At 43.4% G+C, this 17,652-nt stretch overlaps 1 protein-coding gene across 2 annotated transcripts in view; it reads left to right on the top strand.

Moving 5' to 3' along the window:
* Nucleotides 1-17,652, top strand: part of LOC111870380 — a 133,115-nt gene continuing 115,463 nt past the window's right edge. For both annotated transcript variants that reach the window (XM_033753819.1, XM_023862620.2), the window contains exon 1: nt 1-394. In XM_033753819.1, coding sequence (XP_033609710.1) covers nt 265-394 — 130 coding nt within the window. In that variant the 5' untranslated portion in view covers nt 1-264. The remainder of the gene's footprint in view (nt 395-17,652) is intronic.

The raw sequence follows: 17,652 nt of genomic DNA on the forward strand, positions 1-17,652 counted from the left end.
TGTGAAGCTTGACGTTTATATGCGTGTCCGATTTACGTAATTATTGTGTCGTATTTGTTGTATACGAAGTGACTTGAAGCTCAGATATTTATAGTTTTATGTGTGTAATATCACAGTGTGTTTGTTATCTTAGTAGCACCAATGAGCTTTCGTTTCACAATCGATGAAGTTTTGCAGGCAAAATTGTTCTCCAAGACAGTTTGTTGCTATATTCAGGTGATATTTCACTTCGACACCAATTTGCTGCAATGAATTCGCAAACGAATGAAATATCTTGAAACGTCACATTCTATAACCAGGATTATGGAAAACGGCTGGCATTTTGTTGCGTTATACTTTGGATTACTGTTTCTCAAGTTATGCGGAGGATTTCCCATGGATTTGGATTCAGCTGGTGAGTCATACTGTAAAATTGCATAGTTTTATCGTATATCACCTGACCGAGATGTCGGCAAAGGCGCGAATTACGAAACCAGTTTGAAACTTCTTCTCTTTCGTACCTACTATCTCACGATCCGCCGAGTCAATACGTTTCACTATGTGTAGGATAACTATGAGTTTATTATATATCAATTACTGTGTATATACGTGTGTGTAATTCTTTCAGTTTTGTCACAGTTATCGATATTGTTTGGATTATATTTTTGGGCTGAAGTGCTATGAACATAAGGGACACCATCATTGGAGATAGGTAATTCTCGAAATCACTTGAAATATGTATAAAATTGGAAGAATTTCTTTTCGGCATATTTTTACAGAACGACAGCCAGTTCATGAAGTTGTATTGTTTTTGAGTCGCCGTAAATAAAACCGAACTGTAGTCAAATATCATTGTAACTGAGTAAAATACTACTGTAAATAAGCTTAAAGTGCAATTACAGTGTGCATGGTCACCATATTGTGTAGTTCTTCCTGTATTTTGCAAGTTTTTGAGGATAACCAGTATGCCATTAGTTATAGAAGCAGTTTATGTCTGTTACTCTACATAGGTACATTATTCATTATGATATATAATAGGGATATACGGATCCATCATATTTGAGGGGCTAGTGGCTGTCAAATATCTGGCAGAAATTCGCTTATATTTCAGAGGAACTTACGGCCTCCATCCTTCAGGGGCAAAGAGTAATCCAAACTGCTGGTTCCTTGCTTGACATACTCTTCAGTTCTGAATATGGAGCTTTATGTCAGTAGACGTCTGTCGGATTTTCATTACTTCCCAGAGGATAAGTGCTCATATCTGTATAATCTATGGTACTGAGTACTCAAGACAGTACCCTGCATTTTGCTTTCGAGTGACATACCACAACTGAATGTTACAGTTGAGTGATAGAACTCCTGCTGTGTTATCTGGGAGAAACTGGATCTTCTGGCCTTTGTGATCTCTCCAAGCTAATAACAGGAGAGTACCTCAGATTAGACCATAAGCTCTTCCTTCCATATCCTTTACAATTCATTCGTTAGCTTATCATATGAAGCTATGTAGTCTGAGCTATTTGTCATGTTAAATAGACCACAGGAATAAAAGTGACTTATTGTTGCTATATCCATTAAGGGATAATAGTGGATTTAATTGAAGCTTTTTATTGATATGCGATATCTCTTGGTTAATGTTTTAACTTCACAACCAAGATTGTGTACGTATTTTTTTTTCGCCAAAACTTTCCGGGGAGGGGGGAACTACGCTACAAGCCGGAAGGTCGCAGGTTCGATTCCCGATAAGACCATTTGATTTTTCAGTCGACATAATTCTTCCAACCGCGCTATGGCCTTGGGTTCGACTCAGCCTCTGACAGAAATGAGTACCAGGCATCTTCCTTGGGGGTAAAGAGCAGCCGGCACATAAGGCTGACAACCTCACGGCAATCTGTGAGCTGACTGTGTGGAAAATGTGGGAGCCTCGACGCCTCATAACCCTATGGGCCTCCACGGTCTGTTACAGGGATAACTTTACCTTTTACCTGTACTGAAATTTTAGAGGTACTCATATGCAGCTGTGTAAAATCTCTGCATGTGTAAAAGAATCAATTAAGTTTTAAGACTTCGTGCTGGGTTTTGACACGTAATTTTATGGTGAAGAGTTGTTAATTGGTTGCTGAACCCTATATTGAAAATTCTCCACTTATAAGCTCATTAAAGTTGAAAGAGTGGATTAATTTTACTTATTTATGGGTTATTTAACAATGCTCCTTGTAGCGTAGACTGTATAGAGTTGAATGATAGGGTGAGTGTAGGATCTGAGCTTCTCACAGCGGTGGTTGCGAAGAGTTCTGACTTCTGGGATATAATGTTGTGTAGTCCGTTAGAAAGTCAACCTACGTTTCGGAGGAAGATATCGCCTCAATCTTCAGGGACGAAGAATAAACCTAGCAAGAAAGGTTGCCATATGCTTTCACGCTAGTTTCTTGCTGGGCATATTCTTCGACCCTGAAGATGAAGGCGATATATTCCTCCGAAACGTCATTTGATTTTCAACAGACTGCATGGCGTTATATCCCAGAAGATAGTACTCTCGATAGGGTGATTAATTAATAATGAATTTGAAACAATGTGGAAGGAAACTGTCGTGGCCTAACTTGAAATACTGTACCAGCATTTGTCTGGAAGGGCTGAGCAAAGCCACGAAAAACTCAGCCAGCATAGCCATTGTTTCATGTCAGAAATGTTACCACTTGAAGCAACTTGCTTGTAAGCTTGTATGGGATAACTTGTAAGTGTAAACAAAATAAATAAATAAATAAATAAATAAAAATACAATCTGATGGAACTCGTTTGAGGCAGAGACAGATGATGACTTGCAAATTATGTTGTTTGCTTGTGATTGTAATGATGAATTTGATTTAGGTAAGGTAAAGGTAAAGTTGCCCCTGCGCATAACTAATTAAGCACCACAACATGAAGATAACTAATTAAGCACCACAACATGAAGGCGTATGGGGAGTGGATGTATAGATCCACATTTTCTTGACCTCGGCACTAGTTGGAGGTTAGTGGTCAGCTTTACACCCAAGGAAAATTACCTCGGTACCCATTCGATAGGAGGCTGGGTAGGCCCCAGGACCGGTCTTGACGAAATGGAGAAGAGAAATTTGTTGAGTCTACCAGGTACTTGAACCCTTACTCCTCGGCCATCCAGCCCTTAGCCAGTCGCTATACCGACTACGCCATACCGGCCCCTCAGAATATGATGCATCTATTACTAAATTAAAAGAAGCTGGCTAGAAGCCATAAGAACCAATCGATGTTCATGAAGGAACCTAGTAAGCACAAACGAGAAGAAAGATTTGACAATCAAAGACAGGTGGTTACATGTGTAAGTGGAGTAATTTCCAGCCACTTCAGTAAAGGAATGTCCAGGATACATGCATGAAGTTATGCAAAATATTATTTAAATCAGTGATTGTCCAGATAATGTGAGATGACATTTTCTGTGTCCCCATAAATTTCTGTAACAGGGGAGAATTTGAACGTTGAAAGTTGGGAAGGGACGCCCTTCAAGGGCCCCAACACTTGGTGAGTAGGAAGTGAGGAAACATACCTGTTCAGGAGGTCCCGGGTAGGGGAGCTTTGGTCATTGGACAGATATGACGTCTCAGCATGAAAGACCAACCATAATGTTAATAATTATCATGATGAAAACTCCAAATTTGGATGTTACTCTGAATTTGGATATTTCCTCATCACAAAGTGAAGTAATGCAGTGGCATAGACCGCAACCGCTTAGATAGTTTAGCTTTCGTTTAAAAGCCCAGAAGAGTCCTGTGTACAGCCAGCTGGCCATATGTGTATTTGATATGCAGTTTGCATGAATACATGTGAACCATTTAGTGAATAATCTTGTTGAATGAGCGAGACCAATCGCTGCCAAGCTGCAAGGTGTCCTTGGCTGTACTCCCACTTAAAAGCCCCATTGATACCAATGATGAGAGGTCAGTTTAACCCTTTGAAGTACAGTGGGTACTATAAGAGGTGCTAGTAGGATTTCTCTTCCAAGGGGAGCAGCAAGAAAATTTGCTTACAAACTCACGTTTAAGCCGTTTAATACTATTTTTACTTATCGCCCTAGCGTATCCAGGTGACGTAAAGTTGTCCCTATACCTAATTAAGCACTACGCCACGAATGCGTAAGGGAGAATAGGTGTATTCTTGACATCGGCACTAGTTGGAGGTGAGTGGTAGCTTCACGCCCCGACCTCTTTACCCGCGGAGGAGCCCCCGATACCCATTGGATAGGTGGCTGGGTGGGCCCCAGAACAGGTCTGAAAGACGTGGGAAAGAGAAAAATCTCGCCCCTACCTCGATTCGAGCACAGACACTTCGGCGCCCGGGCCGTAACCACTATCGTGTTCGGGATAGAATATTTTTATTAAATGCTTTTGATATTTGGTATTAATATATGGAGAATTTCCGTCTTCTTTCAATTTTGATTTCTTATAACCAGGGTGTAAGGCAGATGCTTGGCACCCCACTACGGCGCCCGTGGTTGCAATATGTACCACGTGCTTCAACATTGAAACCCCCTGCATTTTGTATAATTCTGAGAATGAACAGCGATTATCTACCTAAACAACATTAAGCTGCTGGTCTTTGTATGTTTACTGTGATGTAGAAACTGGATTTCTAGATACTGTTTAGATGAATTTCTGGCTACAACAGCTAAACTCGTGACCGCTGTCGGGGATCATGTTTTCCATATGTGAGATTAAATGCCGTAGATTCGTTCAACATTTCGGCTTTGCGAAATCAATTTTCAACCATATATGTTAGCCCAAGTTCATTGTTTCTCTTGTCTGAAGATTAGTGTTCCGCAAACCGTCGGACTTAACGGTCGGGTGGTTGGGACGAGATCTAGAAGATAATATTTAATTAAGTTGACCAGTCTTTGCCCATTTCCGGGGCGCTTTTCTGCTTCGTCGTATACGTAACACGAGGCAATGTTGTGATATTGGAAAAAAATGATCTCTTACTTTTTGGCTGATTTACGTACTTGAAGCGCCCCTGACACGGAAAAAAAGTATTTTGAAATTCCTTCCTTTGTGTCTGTGTGCATGTGTGCGCGCACATATGTTTATGTACGCATGTGCTCGTAACTAGCGCCCGAACGGTTAGAGGGATTTTATTTATATTGTGTGTTTTAAATATTATAGGTAGCCGGTATTTCATTTCGTTTTTCTGGAGTAGATCAACATTGCTCATTTGTACTGTGAGACGAGGTTGGTTGCTTAAGAATTAGTGAATAATGAATTGGAAAGGCTGTGGAAGGAAGCGGTCAAGTCCTACTTTGAGGTGCTATCTCGGAATTTGCTTGTAGGAACCGAGGAAACCCGCGAAAATCCTCAGTCAGCATAATCAATATCCTGGCAGGGATCCAAAAGCAGGCCTTTATGTAAGCCAGCAGCGTTCGAGCCTGAACCAAGTTACCTCCTTCACGGCTCAGGAATTTGTACATACAGCAGCCAGATAGAGTTGCCACGTGGTTTATGTAACATTGGTATTCATGAATAGTGCGGTCTTCTAGCTTTCCACCTGCTTCTGCTGGCTACTTATATGGATTACTGTTCGATCCTGAAGATGGTAGCAATATGTTCTTCCGAAACGTCAGGGTGTCTGCAAACTACACGGCGTTGCAACGCAAACTGTATCACTATCATGAGACCCTCGAGTCCAGCTGGCTGCCTATCGTCACGGTCAAGTGTGGGGGGCGCGCATGCTGCGTGATCGGAAGGTCTCGAGTTCAGACGTGTATCGGAAGACCGGCTTTCCTCAGTCACAGCCAATGCTGGGATAGTACCTCAAATTATGTCACGATCCTTCCCTTCCCTTAATCATCGTATCGTTCGGTGCCTAGAGAACTCGGTAGCGTAATTGGTTTGGGCACTGTGCTACAAGCCGGAAGGTCATGGATCCATTCCCGATGATATCATTAAATTTTTCAGTTGACTTAATCCTTCCAGCCGCACTATGGCCCTGGGGTCGACTCAGCCCCTAGCAGAAATGAGTACCAGGAATCTTCCTGGGGGGTAAAGACCGGCCGGCACGTAATGCTGTCTACCTCACTGCCATCTGTGAGCCGATTGTATAGAAAATGTGATCTTGACGTCTCACAACCTTATGGGCCTTCACGGCCTCTTACAGGGGTATCTTTACCTTAACCTTAATGGCTTATGAGCGAACCAACTGGAGGTAGAGGAAATCCAGGAAACTCAAAATGAGGTGACAGCATCGCTTTTCGATCCTTCACTCTACTCCTGAAAGACGACGCTTTAAATTGCAACTTTTTGCCCCGGTGCCTTGCAACCCCATAGGGATTCATTCAGAGCCATTATGTGTACCAGTCACTCTGCCCTTCTACCCTTGGAAAACGGCTGTTTAGAGGACCAGTGTTCTTCACACCACTCTTCTTACCCTATTGGCTCGCTCAGGACGCCGGGCGTCTCTACTTTTGAACCACTTTTCCACGATGGGCGTACTCTTCTTATTATAGGCGCCTCCAGATTATTATTTAAGGTGGGGGGGGGAGCTAGGAAATTTGCTTACCCTATTGGTTCGCTCAGGACGCCGGGCGTCTCTACTTTTGAACCACTTTTCCACGATGGGCGTACTCTTCTTATTATAGGCGCCTCCAGATTATTATTTAAGGTGGGGGGGGGAGCTAGGAAATTTGCTTACCAACTTGAATTTAAGCTCTCTGTGGCTATTTTAACTGATCGTACTAGAATGGTCAGTTTCACGCCCCGGCCGCATTTACACCCAGAGAAAAAGCCGCCCTGTTCCCATTGGATAGGAGACTGGGTGGTCCCCAGAACCGGTCTGGATGGCGTGGAGGGGAGAAAAATCTTGCCCCTCCCGGGACTCGGATTCCGAACCCTCGGCCGTTCAGCTCCATAGCCAGTCGCTATACCGACTGAGCTATAGAGTACTGAAATACAAGAATCAATTAAAAAGTAATTTATATTGTTGGTGTTAATAGTTGGTATGCATCTTTTTCAATTTTCAATTTTTAAGTCCTTGGGGTGGGGGGCAGATTCCTGGTCTCCTGCTTCCTGCAGACGCTGATGCGACTACCCTGAATATGGAGAAGGCGGTTTGCTCCGAAACATTGGTAACGATCTACCAGACTACACGGCTTCATATTAAATAAGATAATAGTCTCCAAATGGAAACTTCTGACATGTAAGAATGAAATCAACCCCGAAGGTCTGTTGGTGAGAACAGTTATGGCTCATGATTGTGTGTTGCGCACAAGGGCACAGCCTTTTGGCTAGGAGGCAACGCTTGATTGACTTTCGTAAGGTTTCACCTGTTCTTCTTGTGAAGCCGGCGTGAACAGCGCAACTCAGCAGGGTCTGCTCTCTATGACTTCGCGAGGCCTGAAGCTATGAAAGTCGAGGCAGAAAGGGCGATTAATAAACATTTAAAGATTCTTCTCTGTGTATTTAGACCGAAGAGGGATGAAATGGCAGGAGGAGTTTCCTAAATTGTACTCTTCGCCAAGTACTTCCTATGCCTGGATTCTCCTTGTCCAGTACCACGTAAATTTGGATTTTTTTTAATGCTAGTGGGATGGGACTAAGTCCTTTGTACTGCGGCCACTTCTGGCCTATTGTACCAGCCCCAGATGATAGGTAAGGGTGATTGTGGAGCAATTGGTGGAATGAAGATTGCAGGGGAAACCAAAGTACTTGGAGAAAACTTGCCCCAGCGCCACTTTGTCCACCACAAATCCCACTTGACCAGAGCCGGGATCGAACCCGGGCCGCCGAGGTGGAAAGTCAGGCACTAACCACTTGAGCTATGGCGTGGCCTACGTTTGGATTTACATGGTTTAGGATTACTTCTGCCTGTGTCCTGAATAATTTAGTTACGTAGTCATACACGTAAGGAATTTTGAAAGCCACTTGCAATTCGCGGACTGATGTGCCCCTGTCAAAGCGCAGAGTACTCTGTTCGGCAGGCAGCGCAAATTCAAGAGATTAGCGTCCTCCACATACTCTCAGGTGGGGCATGAATAAGCCGTAACCGACCTAATCAGAGCTTTGTAAAGCGTAAGTTTAATATTTGTAGTTAAACGCCCACTTTTGAATAGAGAATAGGTGTTTATGTATAATTCAAATGATGGAATTCAAGGAGAATGAGATGGGCAGGACGTGTAGCGCTCATGGGGAGAATAGATATCCACAGAGTGAAAGGTGAAGGCAAAGTTGTCCCCGTGCTTAACTAATTAAGCACCATGCGATGAAGATATATGGGGACTGGATGTATAGATGTACGTGTTCTTGACCACGGCGCCAGTTGGAGGTGAGGATTTTGGGCTGCAGAGCCGTTATTAACGCTGTGGAGGAGAATAAATTTTGCCCCTTCCGGGAATCGAACTCCGGCCGTCCATCCCATAGCCCGTCGCTATACCGACTGAGCTGAGTTTATCAAACTATTTGTATGTGTATTGTATATTTATTAAGTAAATACAATTTGTCCTAAATAAGGCTTGATGTATATTATTTCTAAGACGCTTGAACGGTTTAATTCTGTGGAAAATTGGTATTGGACTTAAATGCCACCTTCAGGAACGTATTAGAGTCATAAAAGTCTGGAACTGTTTGTAATTAAATCAGTGTGCCGTGTTAATTTACATGTGGATGTGTGTGTGTGGATAAGAATGCAGTGTATGTCCCAGTATGCGTGATGCGTGGTTACACAAATAGGTTGCTAGGCAGCAATCAAACAGCTGCCCCACAAGTAGCAATGTCGCACACAGCTCTTCCTGTGTGTACTGTTTCTGTGTTTCCAGTCTGATGAGATGCAGTCAGCCGTTTATCTTCCGAGTTTTGCAGGTGAATGCTGGATTTGTAGCCTGGCTAATTTTTTCTCAGTTTGGAGGCCACTAGGATTGTGAGGCTGTAAGCTTTAGCATATGTAGCTACTGATATCTGACAGTGCAACTTTATTTGCGTTCTGATGAATGTGAAAGCGTTTCTTACTACTTGCCACTTGCCATGCATCTTCGTGGACTGATAACATTGATGATAGATGTAAACAGATGCGCAGACGGTTTAACTCCGTCTTATCACCGAAGGGGGGCCCAGGTTGAATCTTTGATGAATTCATGTAAGATTCGTGTAGGATGAAGTGGCACTGGGGCAGATTTTTTGATAGTTTCCTTTGGTTTTTACCCCTCCTGATCACTGTACTCTACGTCTATCATCCCCTCCCTATGTTGTGCGACAGCCCTGACAAGACAGTACAGTATCACATCATGGTGCTGCCAGGGTTTCTTTTACAGCGGCATCCAGAAAGTCTGGGTTCAGAATTATGCCGTTTTACGACAGCTTTAGGTATGACCTTACAGTGTTCAGGAGAGAAGAATATAGTAAACACTCGTTATAACGGACACGTGTATAACGGATTTCGGATATAACGGACAAAATCTGGTTGGGCTTTTTTTTTAATTACACTTAGATGAAAACCAAAAGAAGGGAAGTGAAATTAAGTTAAATATTGTTTATGTCATATAAATAAAGAATGACTTTCTGTGCACATCATTTTTGTTGCATATTAAATTACATTCTGTACAGTTGTGAATTTTTAGTGATGTTGAGGGGGTCCACACAGCCTCGTGATGGCAATTGAGGAGCTGTTTCAAGGAAATAGCGGCTCCGGTCTAGAAAAAAGAAATTAACGGCCGTGGGGATTCGTTGCGCTGCCCACGCAATACCCTCTATCCGCAAAAGTTGGCACTAAACTTCTCCGACAAGTGGCGGTCGCTTGGTCGGTATGGTTTTCTTGCGGACTGAAATCACGAAGTTTGTTTTGTTTGAGGCACTGAGAAGGTTTTGTAGTTACAAAACCATTTAAAATAAAAAAGAATCCTAATGCAAAAAAAAAACTTCATGTAATCACATTGTGTGTTTCTATGTTTATTGCTTATATTGGATATGTATCCTATTGTGCTCGTCCATGAATACCCAGTCATGCGGCTATAGTGGACATCGGTGATAATGAACATCCTACCCCCCTCCCCCCTATTAGTTTGTTATAACGAGGGTTTCCTGTAAAATTAAAATTTTTTAAATTCGCTTAGTGGGGGGTGTAGTCGAACTGGATCCACTCGGCACTGCGGCCACTGCTTGGCCTATTGTAGCCTAGGATTTCCTGTAACTAAAAAATGTAATTTTGGTATTAATATTTCATATACGTATCCTTATTTTTTTTTTTAGTTTTGATGTGCCCCCAGAATTCCACGAGGAGGACAGATCCCTGGCTTGGTATCCCCTGCTCGCATTTTAAGTATGATCTCTGCGGCCGCGCCATATCTCAAGCGGTTAGTCGCTGGCTTCCCACCGCGGCGGCCCGGGTTCAATCCCGGGGCTGGTCAAGTGGGATTTGTGGTGGGCGAAGGGGCGCTGGGGCAGGGTTTCTCCGAGTACTTCGGTTTCCCCTGCCAATCTTCATTCCACTAATTGCTCCACCCTCACCTATCATCTGGGGCTGGTACAATAGGCCAGAAGTGGCCGCAGTACAAGGGACTTAGTCTCACCCCACTAGCAATAAAAAAAGAACTATGATCTCCGACCCAGCACTTGGCTGGTGACGGAGTGTGGAAAGTAGGTTTTTTTTTTTAGGATTGAAGGAGAAATCTGAGGTGATGCTCGAGTATTTTTATAAGCACAAACACTGTGTTTAGATCTTCAGTAGTCTCACTTTCATGGTTTTACGTGGTTGTTCCAAGCGATTGCTTCGGTATGTAGGATACTCGGCAAAATCTGAAGGGACGAACGTGAATTTGTAAGTTAATAGCGAGCTCCTGTTTCTATGAAATGGTGTGCAGTCGGAATTGTTATGGAATGACCGGTTCTGTACACAGATGCGTAAAACAGTTTTCAGCGTACAGCGTAGGTCATATATTCATAAACTTTCTCCTGAGTGACTTTCGTGTTATGAAATCATACCGAACAAGTTGATATGAAGAAAACGTTCTGAGCTTGTATTTTTGAGGTCTTCGGTTCGAATTCTGGATGAGGCAAGACTTCATAGTCCCACCAGACAAATACTGGTGTGGTGTCTCAAATAGGCTGCACATGCATCCTTCCAAATCCTTTCCGGTTCATCAATCTTCCTACCGTTGACTCTGTGTAGTTTAGATAGTGACTGAGTCGTAAAATAATTAGCGAAGAAAAGGAGTTTGTAGTACTTAAACTGTGTTCTTCGCAAGTTTGGTTACTTCGTAACATTGTGAACAGATGCATCAAAATTGTGCTTGTACACGTTAGGTCAGATCTTCGTAAACGTTCTTGTAAGTGATGTTCGTGCTTTGAAAATATGGCCACACTTTCGAACCCAGTCCCTTTTGGCTCTCTCTTAAGATCGCTTAGGCAGCTGGGATAGCTCAGGCGGTGTAGTGTCCTCAGTGTAAAGACCGTCTCTGAGATCCACGAAACCTTTCTGATGGGTACGGAGGGGGTTTCCCCTGAGGGTAAATCAGCGACAGCGTGAGGCTGACCAGTCATCTCTGATACCGAGCATATGATGCGTGGACTTTCTTCAAGTCAAAGTCATATTCCGACAGACAGTAACTCAGACCAGATATTTATTACTTTTTGACAGTTACGGTCTTTTATTTTTGGTGGGGTGCCCTCTCTGACAAGAGGACGCGCCTGTCTTTGTGTATGCTGATGGTCCTTGCCAGCGCGGTCTTTCTGTTGTCCGAGTCCCTTGGTACTCGCGACCATATTTTACTGTCTCAGATTTGAGACTTCGCTTTTCGTCGCCTCCTACGACTCTCAGGGTCAGGTTGGAGGTATTCGAGCCCGCCTCCACACGGGTAGGACTTTCGTCTTCATTGCGTGGTGCTTAAATAAGCATGCGGAAGGTGAACCAGCTTTTATGAAACTGCAGAAGTGCCTTGTTTCACAGACTTACTATAGAATGCAAGATATTTTCCCAGCATCCATTAGATTGTATTTTGGCCCTCTCTAATGATCTGTTCCCATCAGGCTTTCAGACCAGAACTCTGTGTGCCTTTTTTTGTTTCCAATAAAATAGATCTTAACGAGAAGTTCTGGGAAGAACTAACCGCCACCTTGATTTCACTACATATTTATTATTTGATACGGCACGGATCTCATATAAAACACCGTTTCTAACAGTTCTTCTGTTGCATGTATATTCGTTGCAGTGGTAACGTGTTTATTGAACCGTTGCCTAGCAACGACCTTGTCTTCTGGCTTGTTGGAAGGAAACACAGACACAGATAGCAAGGTGATCTCTTACGACTCTTTATTTTTTCAGAGTTCGGAAAATAGGATAAAAATTGGGTGGGTGCAGAATATATTCATGTGGTTCAGGCACAGCAGTGAATTTCGGTTTCCATAAAACTGTGATAATTTCTTGACGAGCTGAGGAAATGTTGGCTTCTCAAGTAGCTCCACAGAGTTTTGTACTTGTTTCATTATGTATTACAGAAGGACTGTTTACACTTTTATAACGGACTGTACATCTTTAAACGAAATGGGTCGATTGTCCACATGGTTGGGGAAGTCAGGTTGCCATATTTGGCCAGAGCCTCTAAAATGGATTTTCCCAACAGGTATGGACTGACTACATTCTTACTCGATGACTGTACATCACAGCTGCCTGCCTTATGTACATTTTAGTAAAAATTCGGTTAAAATTACACGAGAGACACAGTGGGATGGATGTAATCTAATTCTAATTACGGCGAGCCTTCAGTATCGTTTTAATATGGACGGAGACAGCGCTGCCAAAATCTGAAACCTACCACTGCCTTCACTTTCAACAAAGAACTCGTAATTAATTTCAGTCTGCGAGCGAAGTTTAACTGTCGGCCTGTGCCCCCAAAACTCGTCGCGAGTGCGGTTTCCGGTTTTATCTATTTCATGTACACAAACAATTAGCACCACAGCAAGAGGCGAGAGAGGCCGCGTCATAGCTCAAGCGGTTAGTCGCTGGTTTCCTACCGCGGCGGCCCGTGTTCGATCCCGGGTCTGGTCAAATGGGATTTGTGGTGGACAAAGTGGAGCTGGGGTAGGTTTTCTCCGAGTGCTTCGGTTTCCCCTTGCCAATCTTCATTCCACGAATTGCTCCACAGTCACCCTCAGCTATCATCTGGGGCTGGTACAATAGGCCAGAAGTGGCCGCAGTAAAAGGGACTCAGTCCCTCCGCACTAGCAATAAAAAAAAAAGAGACGAGAGAACTGCTTTCTTGAAAGTAACATTACAAGTTTATGTAAGCCTCTGGGTTTATTTCTCCGTGGTTTCTTAGCCAGGGAAATTGAGAACAGTGAAAACTCAATTACTGCTCTTTGAATAGAGGAATGTAATCAACAGCCCATCTCGCGGTTAGTAGTATTCTTGTTGGTGTAATTTTTAGGTTGTTTGAAGTTGTGTGGACTTTCATCTTTAGACACAAATAGATGGAATTATAGCTTACACTCGTTTTACGTGGTAATGTAAGAGGTAAGATAAAGCTGTCTCTGTGCTTAACTGATTTCACACTACACCATGAAGCCGTATGGAAGAGTGGATATATAGATCCACGTATTCTTGGCTTCGGCACTAGTTGGAGGTGAGTGGCCAGCTTCGCGCTTCGGCTGCTTTACCCCCGGGAAGGAGCCCCCGGTATCCATTCGATAGGAGGCTGGGTGTGCTCCAGAACCGGTCTAGACGCCGTCGACAAGAAAAAAATCTTGCCCCTACCGTGACGTATTTTACACGTGCAACATGAAGTGAGCTCCATGCCCGTCCATTCCATCTGCTAAAATGCTTAGAGGATTTCAGTGAAGCATTTAGTGAACAGGTTGATATAGCGGTATCGCTCTAGCGGTGCTCGGTTCGAATATAGGCCGGTACATCGTGGCTGAGGTTTTGCATTGTTTTCTCGGAACCTCCAGGCCTCGATTAGGCCACCACCGCTTCTTTCCACGTCCATTCCCGTCCAACAGACATTCTATAATTCGAAGCTATGTAACAGATTAGTGCCAGCATCGTTAAATAAAAAAAGGGAAAGGAACCAGGATAAGGAGGGAATCTTGAGACACCCTTGTTACTGTTTTTCTTAGGCACAATAGATCACTGTGGTAGCGGTGCAAGGGTCAAGAAGGCCCATCCCTTATACATTTGTGGGAACTGCCCACATTCAAGCAAGTGTGGCAACGCAAGCTTCGTTGCTTAGCAACGACGAGTAAACAGCGGTTGCCAGGCAACGAAGCTTGCGTTGTCACACTTGCTTGAATGTGGGCAGTTCCCACAAATGTATATTCATTATACATATACTATTTTTTCCTGGCGTAGAAAATTCGCCTTTTACCAAACTCTAAATTTACTGTGAGTGAGAAAGAAACAATTATCTTAATGAGATTTGTCGAAAATTCTAATTCTGACAGTGTATATAGTAGGTCAGAGTGCCATGTCATGTCCAAGGCTATCTCTATGTCCAAGAACACGGCAGCCGTCAACAAAATATTGAAGCAGGAGAATGTGTTAAATAGCATTTAAAACTCAGTTCGTACCTTACAGGAAACACCGAGTTTCCATTGTGAAGACACGTCGGTTAATGTGTTAGAGAAATACTTACCACTTATTCTAAGAATCTCAGAATCACATAAAACCCATAACACCGAGAGGGTTAGTGTAGCGGTAATCCTCCGGACTCCTGTTTGGTGGGTGTTCGGTTTGAATCTCGGCAGGGACACAGGCTGTTCTGAGTTTTTCATGACTTCTCTCAGCCCCTCAAGTGCCGGGATGGTACCTCGACTAGGCCACCCCTACTTCCTTCCCTTTCCAGTTCATCAGTCATTCCACCATGACTCGATATAGTCCGATGCTGTCAGCGTCATGAACTGATCCACGGAAGAAACATGTAGCCACAATCTGTGGACAGAATGCGGAGATCTTTAATGTTAAAGCAGGTGCTTTAAAGGGTTAACAGAGCCTCGGATATTCCGTCGTGTTTTGTATTGAGTACAATCACGTAGGTGGCCAGAGCGTTCTGTTAGCCGCGCCGGCGCTAGTCACAAGAAGCAACCGTATGGATTCCATTGCAGTGACACAACACAAGATTGCTATCAGAATGAGCGAAGAAGAACAAGTTCTTTCATACTCAGTAGCATGAATGGCCTTCAGAAAAGCAGAATTGCGTAACGCCAAGTGGAATATAAGCTTTCGGGCGTAATTTACACTCCAGGATTAAAATTAATGTCGCCGCGACTAGAGAAACGTAAATAACTGACAAGATTTGAGACCACCTTGTTCAGCCACTCAAGATATTCCCTGTATTTTATGTAACCCGAAAGATTCATTACCGCGTTCACAACAGCCTGCCACTAGCCTCTACCTTGACCTATTTCTCTAAGATAAATTTTAATATCCTTCATCTACTCGTAGGTCTTCCCAGGTTTACTAACGAAAACTTTCTGTGCATTTCTCTGCTGCTCCATGCATGTTACATGTCACGCCCATTTCAGCTTTCTTGATTTGGTAATCCTGTCAATATTTGGAGTTGACGGCCAGGGTTCGATTCCCGGCAGCAGCAAGATTTTCCTCTTCGTAGTGTCCAGGCCTGCCCTGGAGCCCACCCAGCCTCCTGTTCAATGGGTCCTGGAGGCTCTTTGCTCGAAGGTAAAGCGGCTGGGGCGTGAAGCTGACCATTCACCTCTATCAGGTGCGGAGGTCAAGAATGGTGGAGCTGTACCGTGATTTCTCCAGATCTCTGCATGTCAGGGCTTAATTAAACATAGGAAAGTATCTGTACGTATTAATATTTGGAGAGGAGTAAAAATTATGAACCTTGTCATTATGCAGTTTTATATAATATGTGGCACTGAAAAGTACATACAAAAAGCAATCTCCGTGGCCTGTAGTCTGCAAGCGAACTATACCGACTGAGCGACCGCCGCTTGTCGGCGAATTTAGTGCCAACTTTTGCGGATAGAGTGTGTCGCGTGGTCAGCGTAACGGGTCCCCACGGTCGTTAATCTCGGTTTTATAGCCCGGAGCCGCTACCTTTCCATTCAAGTAGTTCCTCAGTTATCCTCACGAGGCTGAGTGGACCCCGTTCCAGACCCACTATTTCTCAGAAAATCTGATAGCGCCGGGAATCGAACCCCGACCTCTGGATCTGTAGCCAGGAACTCTGACCATTAGACCACAGGCGGTCCGTGAAAAGTGCCTATAGGTCAAATAATAGGAGGTTCTAAGTGTGTGGCTGTATGCAGTTGCTTATTTTGTTATGGGATCGAGTTCAGCGGCGGGCTCTTGTGATGAATCGTGGCTTACTTAAAACAAGGTACCTTCTCGGCCTTCATTTCACTACTGCATTACGGTATGCAACAAACCTCCACTCCTTCATACGTCTTCATGGCGTGGTGCGTTGTTGGGCAGTTTACCTTTTACTATATCAGTGAAAGAATTTTGTTATTTTTGTGTGAAATTCATGTCGATATATTGATTTTTGTTCTATCGTTGCTGTGAGTTAGTGTCTGCCACATTCAGTGAAGTATTTGTTGTGAATTTATTAATAACAATGTATTGATGTTTTTAAGAATATGGTTTTCATTCAGATATTGAATACAAGGAAAAATTCTGAAGCCGTTGGAGCGTTCGAGGTATCTGCATCGATTATACAATCGATATAGAGACGTACGTTCGATCTCGTTTCTTCGTTTATTTACGAAATGCGTCCTAACGTAAGAAAACATTATTGAGACATTTTAAGGGCTTCTTAATTATATACTTTTTATACTTTGTAGCTGTCTCGTGTTTATATAAGAACAGGTACGCTATCTTATGCCATGTTGAGTACGAATTCTTTCTACAGTTAGTAGGTAGTCATATAAATGTTAACAGTACGTATGTTGAAACGTCTTGACGACGTCGCCATGTTCTGGGTGACAGAAAATTTCGAATGACGTCACAACGTTTTATATCTTAAGGCGGCCCATACACCTACGAGTCCGGCTCGGCGAGGAGCCGGGCTCGGATTAATTTCACCACACACGTATGAGCATGGCGACCCACACACGGACGAGTTTCGCTCATTGGAACCCGAGCCGAGTCGGACTCGCGAACCAGACTTGTACGTGTATGGGCCCACGAAGTGTAGTAACGTTTTTGCAACCGATTTTGTGTGGTTTCTTTGAGGCTTGAGGACTGGCGAAGGCTTGGCTTTCTGTATGGCGAAGCGAGATAACTTGACAAGTCCACGGGATTCCAGTTGGGTCCTTGACAGAAAGTCCTGCTTAAAAGGATGGAAAGGCCACATAACCATCGGTGTTATTATTGTTATTGCTCTTATTAATATTATTATTATTATTATTGTTATTATTATTATTATTATTATTATTATTATTATTATTATTATCATCATCATCATCATCATCTCCTGTCACAGGTTTATTTCCTGGTATTCCTTTTCTTGAACCAGTGATGCACCTCACCACTCAGGCTTCAAGCTTCGCACTGTAGCACTTTCCGTAGTATGTGTGATGTTCCCAGGATAGCTGTTTTTTGCAGTGAATCTATGGAGTGCTTACCAGGAATTAGTTCCAAATATTTTCTCAACCCTCTTGTGACTGTACCCGTGGCTCCAATAATTACTGGTATCACAAAACATTTCATGTTCCACATTCGCTGAATTTC

Source organism: Cryptotermes secundus, unplaced genomic scaffold (genome assembly GCF_002891405.2).
Source record: "Cryptotermes secundus unplaced genomic scaffold, Csec_1.0 scaffold938, whole genome shotgun sequence".
In the NCBI taxonomy this organism is placed as follows: Eukaryota; Metazoa; Arthropoda; class Insecta; order Blattodea; family Kalotermitidae; genus Cryptotermes; species Cryptotermes secundus.